At 48.1% G+C, this 9,543-nt stretch overlaps 1 protein-coding gene across 1 annotated transcript; it reads right to left on the bottom strand.

The window, feature by feature from the left end:
* Positions 1-607: 607 nt before the first annotated feature.
* On the bottom strand, positions 608-8,212 carry RPL38 (ribosomal protein L38). Its single transcript, XM_039502135.1, has 5 exons — positions 8,100-8,212; positions 7,851-7,884; positions 7,501-7,561; positions 4,589-4,711; positions 608-692 (listed from the first exon to the last, which is right to left on the bottom strand). The coding sequence occupies exons 2-5, from the start codon at positions 7,851-7,853 to the stop codon at positions 667-669; spliced, it is 213 nt and encodes a 70-aa protein (XP_039358069.1). The 5' UTR covers positions 7,854-7,884; positions 8,100-8,212; the 3' UTR covers positions 608-666.
* Between the last annotated feature and the right edge of the window lie 1,331 nt (positions 8,213-9,543).

Below are 9,543 nucleotides of genomic sequence, written 5' to 3'. Positions count from 1 at the left end.
GACAGAGCTAGGCCTGGCCTACCCTTAGCTTGGCGAGCGTATATCTGGCAGTTAGGAGCATGGGGGGATCCCCCCCGGCAGCTCTGCCAGGACAAGCCCCAGTGCAGGCGCAGTTACACTGGCTCAAGGTCTGTTGCTGGTCTCTGCTAGAAGGGCGGGACAATCTAGCTGTGCTGGCCAACTTTCTACCATAGGCAAAGTTTGAGATTGGTGCCAAGCAGCGATTTCCCACATTTCTATTCACTTCTAGGAGAAGTGCCGGCTGCACTGGGCAACAGAGATCCAGCACATTCGGACACTGGTGATAAATGCCAAGCAGACCATAGGGCAGCTGATAACTTCGTTTCAATAGACTGAGGGGCCGACCCAGCACGTGACCCATGTATCACTGGCCAGCAAGCCCTGGGCTACCACCTCTTTCAGTGGAGTACAGGTGGCACAGGCCTGGCTCCTGCAGCTTCTCCAAACTGCCGGCTGGGGTAGCACGAGGACTCTAGCCATGCTCAGCTGGTACAGAGCCTGCCCGTTCGATGACATTCCTTTCGGAGCAGCTACATAAGCAGCAATAGGTTGGTCACATCATCCTTCAGAAAAGAGAGGCCAGACATGCGAGAACAGTTCCCTCTTTTATTATTATACATGTGAAAAGCTCTGGGCATGACCGGTTCATTTCAGCTCCTTCACAGCCAAACCTAAAGAGAAGGGAGGGGAAAAGAAAAAGAGAAAAGGTTGAGTAGCTAGAGAGAGACTGATCCTACTCATTATTTCTGCTCGTCTGGCCGTGAAACCCTGGAACAGTTGCACTGCATCCTGGAGACAAGCTGCTGAACTGACTGCGGTCCCCAATGAAAGGGCAGGAGTGGATTTCTCTGCCTGCCTAGAGCCTCCAGACTTAGCCCTCACGCCTGGCATTCAGCACCGAAACGCCACTTGAACTGGGCTGACACAGCAAGAATGGTTTTGCTGATCTCTGCAACTCCATGGGATGGGCAGGGATGGTGTCCGTAGCCTGTCCGCCTGAAACTGGGAATGGGCGACAGGGGATGGATCACTTGATGATTCCTTGTTCTGTTCATTCCCTCTGGGGCACCTGGCACTGGCCACTGTTGGGAGACAGGATACTGGGCTAGATGGACCTTTGGTCTGACCCAGTGTGGCCGTTCTTATGGCAACACCAGAGTCTCTCCTAGTAGCAGAGGGCTGTGGCAAGAGGGAATTACCTCCTTCCCCACTATGGGAATGGGACGGTCCCTCCATCATTCACTTCAGGGCAGGACCTGCAGTTCAACACTCTGCCCACGAGTGCATGTGACACCGGGGGCTCCTGGAGGAGCACTCCCAGAGTAGCAGAGATCAGCTAGCACCCAAAGGGCTAGTACAGAGCACTAGTGCTGGGGCCTCAGCCACCTCTCGGCTCTGGTTACCCCATATGTATAATCTCATTCACCCTTTTAACTGAAGCCCATTACTTTCTGCAATGACCCCTGTGGTCAGCCTCCGAGTGCCCTGTATTATAGCATCTCTCTTTAAAAGGCATCACTTTCATGACGTTACCACATGAAACCAGTAACTGCAGGGCTGGACACTCCCCTTTGTGTTCTGCCGGAGTCCAGGATCAGAGAACTGCCAGGAATAGGGGATACAGTGCCAGCAGCAGCAAGCTCCCAAGACAATGGGACACGCACAGTGTTCAAGTGATATTAAAGTGAACCAAAATTAGACAGACAGGACAACCCTGCCCACAGCACTTCTCCCTATGAGGTGATGTTTAAGGCATAAAGGCCATATTTTTGGAGTGGAATGCACCCACCCTACACTCACCCAGGCAGGATATCATTTGAAGCTTCTTTAATGTATGTGTAGATGAGGTGTGACGTGAGGCTGTCAAGTGGTGCCATAAGTCTGTAGGCGCAGTCAAACAGTGGTACCAAAAAATCGGCCCACAATGATAAACAGGTGGAGAACCACTGGTTTAGAAACTAGCTTTTTAATTCAGTGACACCTATGCACAGGTCAGCATTAGGGTTAGAGATATGTTCATATTATGAACGTGCAAAAGCTATGAGAGAAAGAAATGGCCTAAGAACTAGTAGTGAAGACAAAGTCCACAAACAAGTCCTTGCCTCTGCACTGAAGAAGGCTAAAGATCATATTACAGCTCTTACTAAGCACTGTCAGTGACAATGACAAACCCATTTGACCCTGAATCACATCCAGAGGTGCTTATCAACATATCTATTGGTACATCGGATGTTACATGCAGTCAAGAGTCTACTGAAAACAAAAGATGTTGATGAAGAACAAAGGAAGAGATCTGAGAGCAGTGCACTTGATTTCTGGATCCACAGCTTCTTTAGTCCAGCCAAGAAATTTGACATTTAGTCTAGCAAGGGAGGGACAATCATTGCAGTTGTCAGTCCACAAACTGCTTTCCACAGAGCCCTGTCCTTAGCAAATGCAGGGGTGATGTTTCAATGGCAACTGTTCTTAGCTGCCCAATAGGACCTGTGCCTATGTCCCTCTTCCACGCCGATGGAACAATGAGAACTGACAAAGCTGAATTAAGGCTTCAAGCTGAAAGAATCCACGAGTTGAGAGCGTGCAACAGAGAACCCACACGGTACGTCAGAGATACTGCAGCTGTCACACAAGTCACAGCTACAGAAAATTACACATTCAATGACTTGGCTGTTAAGTACTTGAGGCAGGCCCTAAAAGGATTTGGCAAAGCTAATTGTATAAATTGACGTTTTTTACAGATACAAAAACAGTAACTGTGAAACGTGCAGAAAGTGCCAGACAGGATGCAAGGTTGGATACAGGAGTTACCAGATGACAGATAGACACCCTGCTCCTCCATGGAAAGATTTTAGAAACATGGCAGGCAACAAGCAGGCACTTGGTAAAATTACTCTGTGAATATGCAGCTGAGAGTGCAGCAGCACACCCACTCCCTCTTGCTGGAAGCTTCTCCAACGGTGAAGCAGTGAAGTCCATCACCTGCAGAGGTGCTACAGAAGCCCAAGGCTTGTACAGGACTCACAAGGAAGCTTCTGCATGGTGTATGTGCCAATATGACTTGTGTATCTCAGTGCAAAGGAAATGTAGTAATTATGTCCCCGATTCAGATATTTTGGTCCTTGCTGTTCGCTACTTTCCAAAACTGGAACACACAGCTAACATGTGGATTGAAACAATCACCCTTACTAGCACAACTGACTAGCATCACCTCACACCTGTGCATGCAACTTTTCACACACTCCCTCCTGACTTCTGCTATACACATATTAACAGGATGTGACCGTGAGTCATCCATATTTTGTACTGGGGAAAAAAATCTGTTTAATGTTGTCAAAGCAAACGGAGCGACTGCTTCAGAGACCATGCCAAACTGGGAGAGAGATGGCAAGCTGCAATTTCTGCAGCAAAGAAGCTGGTAGCAGTGCATGACCAGAGCAAAAAGAAAAGGAGACCCACAAAGACCTCAGTTGCTTGCACCTCAATCTAGCCATCAGAAAGGAAGTGTTACTGGCCAAACTCTCACATCAGCAGCTTTGAAGAGCATGTCAAGACACCCTCTTGGCAAACAAAGATCTGGATGCCACTGCACAGACATTGGACCACCACTGCAACATGGATGGAAAAAATGGGGATGAACTATTTCCTGTATTCTCCAATGCCCCAGTGACATCTGCACTTCAACAAGACCTTATTTGTGCCTATACCAATAAGAGTTGCCAGACAATCAACTCTTTGTAGTCAGGACAATTTTCCCTGCATACACTGTTGTAACCTACCCAACCGTGACAGAGATCATGATGATGAATGAGATGATAATGACGTTGACTAGAAATGTCACCAGTGCTATTACATTTCAATATTATCTGTAAAAATATTACCTGTACCAAATGTTTTACCCTTTAGATTGTTGTGATGCTTTGAGGTCACAAAGAAACTCAATTTTATGTCTTGAAATAATACACACTGTCATTAAACTAACAGAAACGAATGCAAATATTTCAAAGTCATCATTTTAGCACGTTGATGGGGTCATCATTTATCCATTTCTATGGAAACAGCAGCACTTGACAGCTCCACTTGATACCCCATCTTAAAGGAGACATCATAAGCTCTCAAATGATGCAATGGGAGGTGTATAGGTGTAGCGTATTGTAAGTTGACCAAATGAGTGGGGTCTGCTGCTCCCCTATTTCATGTACTGTAGAATACTGGGATCTGTACCCTGTGGGTATTCACATCGAGCTGAGGGAATGAACTGTGAGCCAGAATGAAGGTCTGTGCTCCAAAATGTAGCGCTTCCCTACATCAACATGCGTGTATTCTTGGGCAGCTCTTGTATGCCCAGAAAGAGCCATTTCACACATCCCCCAGTTCAGCCTAGCAGCGTGAGGCTCTCAAAAGGAGAGCAAACAAAGCCTCCACTTTCCTATCCCACTTCACGGCACAATGAAAGAGGGGTGACAGCTCACTGGTAACTCTAGATAACACAAGAGGCTGGTTAGAAGTACTTCTGGATTTTATATTGCACTTTTTCAGATCTTCAACACCCACCCCCACACTCAGTTACCTGGTGGCAGGGATTGCTTCAATTTCTCAGCCTTTTCCTTGTCTGTGATGACCAGAGTGTATAGGTACCGGCTGCAACGCACCTTAAATTTCACATTGTCTTTGTTCTTCTTGATCTTGACAGCTGCAGTAGAAAGAAGCTGGAGTTAGCGCAGGAGGGGAGAGGATAGCTCAGCGGTTTGAGCACTGGCCTGCTAAACCCAGGGTTGTGAGTTCAATCCTTGAGGGGGCCACTTAGGGATCTAGGGCAAAAATCAGTACTTGGCCCTGCTAGTGAAGGCAGGGGGCTGGACTCTATTACCTTTCAGGGTCCCTTCCAGCTCTCTGAGATAGGCATATCTCCATCATTAGTGCCTTGCATACACAGTAACTGCTGCAAGCTACGCCAGCCAGCCAAGGAAAGTCCCAGGAACCCAGTGAAAAAAGTAGCCCTCCCAGTATAAGGCCTTACATACCAGTTACTCTGCCTCTCAAATATATAAGTGCAGAGCTGAATTCAAGACTATCTAACCCTGGCCATCCTATTGCCAACATAAAGGGGCACATTGAAAATCCAGCTCAAAAACCTCATTAGTGTGTTAGCCGCAGCTGAAGTGTTTTCACTGGATTTAGCTCACTACAACCAGCAAAGAGGATAGACCACATGAGGGTTTCACAAAGCAAACAGCTGCATATTTCAGGGTATTGTCCTCCAGTGCAAAAAAAAAAAACAACTAACTTTAATGAACTCAGAAATATATAGTGCCCCAAATTCCAACAGAGTGAGACAGTTCTGAGTGCTAGCAGGTTGTATTTACCATTACGGTCTTTTTGCACATAAACAACATTTAAAGCTCAAACACCATGTTTACATACAATTCAAGTTATCCAAGGCTGCAGAAGATGCTTTAAAACCAGTTTTTCCATCTTTGTCTTCTAGGACCAATTTAACTAGACAGTTCCTTCAAATACATGAGACTATGCTTCTTAGCCTCCTTTCTTGAAGCAGAGTATGGAAAAGCCCCAAGAATTCCACGTTACAGAAGCTATTGGAGGTTTACAGAACCCAGAACTGATTGAAATACTTTTTAAAAACAAGTACTACACCAGGACCTCACCCACATAATGGGCTTTACAAAGCCTATTTTCAGGTATTTTCCCTCTTTGTTGCAGTTCAAGACCGACACAAACAATGGAACAGTGTAAATGGGGCTCTCAAACTGGGTCGTGACATTATGTGGGGCTTGTGGGCTGTCAGCCTCCACATTTCACCGCCAGCATTTATAACCGTGTTAAATATATTTTAAAAAAAAAGGTGTTTTTAATTTATAAGGGGGGGTTGCAGAGGCTTGCTGTGTGAAAGGGGTCACCAGTATAAAAGTTTGAGAACCACTGGGAAACCACAAAGTACTGTCAAATGCTAAAAGCAAATTGAAGAGACATTTCTCGTTTTGCAATTATAGTCATCTTAGGTGCCACCTGAAACAATCGCAGGTATGACAATTACAGGCAGAAGCGTGATTTCATGGTGCCCCTTTCAAAAGAATATGAAAAGCTTTTGATATTAAATCTGTGGCTGAAAGGCTAGATTGAAATTGACAAGAAACATGAGCATGCTATATTTGCAGATAGTTTCCAACATCACTTATTTGACAAAACCCAAGTGCAAAGTTGTGTGTCCCTGTTCACCACACACACATGAAGGGAAGGAGCTACACTCCTTACAGTGCCCCATAGCATCAGCTCTTGCAAGAGAAGTGAGTCCTGAACTTGGGTCATGACAAAATAATCAAACGCAGTTTATAAGAAAAAAAACAACAAACTAACATTGGTATAACCACAGTCAGGCTCTCTAACAGACATTTCAATTAGCCTCTAAGTGCTTTATTTAAGCTCAAATGCTGCTATATTTACTTAGTGATTGCCTATTCCCGGATGATGATTTTTGTAGCATTCAACAGAAAGTATGAGAACACTATTGTAACCCCAGAATTTGCCCCACTCCCCATCTTACACCATTTAATCAAGGTCACCATGTTAAGTACCAATCCAATGAGAAACCACTACTTTCAGACAGAGCTCTTCAGGGCAGGAAGTGCATCTTTACTTGATGCACATACTACTACACAGTAACCTTAAACAACTGGATAAGTCATTAACACATTCATTTGTGTTGGGCTTGTGGGGAAGAACAGCCCCCGTGCGCTTGCTACAAGTGAAAGTGGGTGGGTCTAGACCAGAGTCAGGTTTCTGTCCCCTGCTAGGATGAGGATTTACCCATTGGTGGCAGACATGACAAGACTTTGTCAGTTATTTTTAGTTAAAGTCACAGACAGGTTGTGGGCAATAAACAAAAATTCACAGAAGACCATGACCTGTCCCCCGACTTTTTCTAAAAATACTCAGGAGTGGGGGTGAGAGAAACAGAGCACATCCACCACTGTTCCTGAGGGAGGAGGCTGAAGCCCCAGGGGACCAGCCATCTGCTCCAGCTATGCCCCAGGAGTAGTCACAGAGGCGCCGGAAAGCCACAGAATCCAGGACAGAATCACAGCCTTAATGATGCTGAATAGGATCTACACTGAGCAGTCATTCATGGTAGGTCCCGTGTCAACTAACTTAGACTCTACAGAGTTGCCCTTGGGCATGAAGTTGTGTCCTGTGGGCAAGCCCCTAACCAACATAACGGGTAGTCACAGGCTGTAGGAGTTTAAGTCCCAACATTCCTCCCTAGCAACCATGTGGCCATAAACACGTAAGCAACCAGACATGCTGTGGGGCCCACACACTGTTTGCGCCTCGGTAAAGAGATTCCCTCCCTCCAATGTCTACAGAAAACTCTCTTCAGCGCGTCAACAGGAGATAACTGTTTATAAGACAGGTGGATGCCATGTAGGGCTTCCACCCAGCACCTGGGCAACCCACACTACTCACACTTCGCATCCTTTCTCCTGGCTGTAAGCAGGAAGTCTTTGATCTCTTCAATTTTGCGAGGCTGGAAATAAACAACAATAAAGACTCCGTATCCTGAGCACAACGCAGCTTGGAGAGCAGGGGGAGGCCTGGCTGCCCTGTCAGCTGCCCAATCCATGCACCGCCAGTGGGCTCCCGCCAGGGAATCACTCCGCCAGCCCCTCTGACCCGTGCCCAGCCTCCTGGGTACGGGGGGAGCCACGTCCCCGGAGCACATGTGGAGAGACCCCCCCTCCCCCCCAGGCCGCAGGGTCCCCCCAGGGCCCGCCCCGCCCGTGACCCAGGGCCCATCACCCCACGTGCTGGCTCACCATGGCGACGGTCCGGGCTCCGGGCAGCTGCTGCCTGCGGGAGAGACAATCCAAGATGGCGTCAGCGCGATGGGGGGGGGGAGCGAAGAACCCCCAAGCTCGCCCCTCCTCGCCCCCGCCCCACCAACGGGCCCGCCCGCCTGGCCCCGCACCCGCTCCCCCATGTCCCTCATCCCCTCCTCGGGACCCCCGCGCCCGGCCCCGCCGAGGATGCCGGCGGATCCAGCCCCGCACCCCCCGGACACTCACTCAGGCGGCCACAGACGCGGTGATAAAAAAGGAACAAGTACTTCCGCATCCGGGCACTTAAACCAGACCCAGGCGGCTACGGGTGCCGAGAGAAGACAAAAGGCGCAGGAGGGCGCTCACAGCAACGCAGCTGGGTAGGGAGGGGGTGGCTAGCCAGAGAAGTGCTGGTTTAGTTGGGAACCTAGGTTCAGACAGGGGTCACACTGTGTGTTTGTGAGGGGGGTGTTGGTGGCGTGTCTGCTATTGTATTCATTGACATGAATAGCTAATGAGAGTGCTATAGATTGTTATTACAATTATACTAATTTTAATTAATGATAAACAATTAATTCACAACTCAGGGTTGGGGGGGGGTGTTCCTTATCATATTTCCATTGCTGGTTAGTCCGTGTCTACTAATGTTGCATAGCTCCCAGCTTGGGGTCATTGTAGACCTGGCCACATTTTTGTTAATACAGAGCTGAATGCCATGCACTGCAGTTCCTTGGCTGACTGTTACAACCTCCGTTTGCTTAGTGCTGTGATCCGGGTCTTCCAAGATGTTATGGGCTGTTATAAAGAGGATGGGGATCAATTGTTTCCCACGTCCACTGAAGGTAGGAGAAGAAGCAATGGACTTAATCTGCAACGAGGCAAGTTTATGTTAGATGTTAGGAAAAACGTTCTAACTCTAAGGGTAGTTAGGCTCTGGAATAGGCTTCCCAAGGGAGGTCTTGGAGTCCCCATCGTTGGAAGCATTTCAAAACCAGTTGGACAAACACCTGTCAGGGATGGCCTAGGTGTTCTTGGTCCTGCCACAGCTCAGAGGATGGGACTTGCTGAGTTCTCGAGGTCCCTTCCAGCCTTATGTTTCTATGAGACAAGAGGAGAGAAGATGCTTTTTTGTGGTTAAGGCAACCACAGAAGGAGCCTGGGTTCTGTTCTCAGCAGGGGAATTGGTCCTGCTTTGAGCAGGGGGTGGGACTAGATGATCTCCTGAGATCCCTTCCAACCCTGATATTCTGATTCTATGATAAACTCCAGATTTACTGTGTGATTTTGGACAAGTCAGATCCACCTGTTAGGTGCCTCAGTTTCCCCATGTAAAATGGGGGTAATGACACCTATATCATATGGTGGCAGCGAGGCTCAATTCACTAATCTGAAGTCACCAGAGGGAATGGGAATGCCATGGTGCTAGGTACTGGACAGACAGAATCAGAGAATCCCTGCCCCAAAGAGCTTACAATCTGAATAGAGCAAAGGGGAAGGGAAAGTTTTAGAACAAAGAAGTGGAGCCCATCTATTTTTGTACAGCGCCTGGCACGATGGGACAGGGCCGCCCAGAGGGGGGGGCAAGAGGGGCAATTTGCCCCAGGCCCCGAGCCCCACAGGAGCCCCCACCAGAGTTTTTCAGGGCCCTGGAGCGGGGTCCTTCACTCGCTCCAGGGGGGGGCCAGAAAAC

This window comes from Mauremys reevesii, linkage group 15 (genome assembly GCF_016161935.1).
Source record: "Mauremys reevesii isolate NIE-2019 linkage group 15, ASM1616193v1, whole genome shotgun sequence".
NCBI lineage: Eukaryota > Metazoa > Chordata > Testudines > Geoemydidae > Mauremys > Mauremys reevesii.
This window is presented reverse-complemented; position numbering and strand designations above follow the sequence as displayed.

Coding starts and splice junctions, on each gene's coding strand:
- RPL38 (XM_039502135.1), bottom strand. Junction 4,712..7,500: donor CAGGAGAAAGGATGCGAAGT/GTGAGTAGTGTG, acceptor TTTCTACTGCAG/CTGTCAAGATCAAGAAGAAC. Junction 693..4,588: donor GAAGCAATCCCTGCCACCAG/GTAACTGAGTGT, acceptor CCTTCTCTTTAG/GTTTGGCTGTGAAGGAGCTG.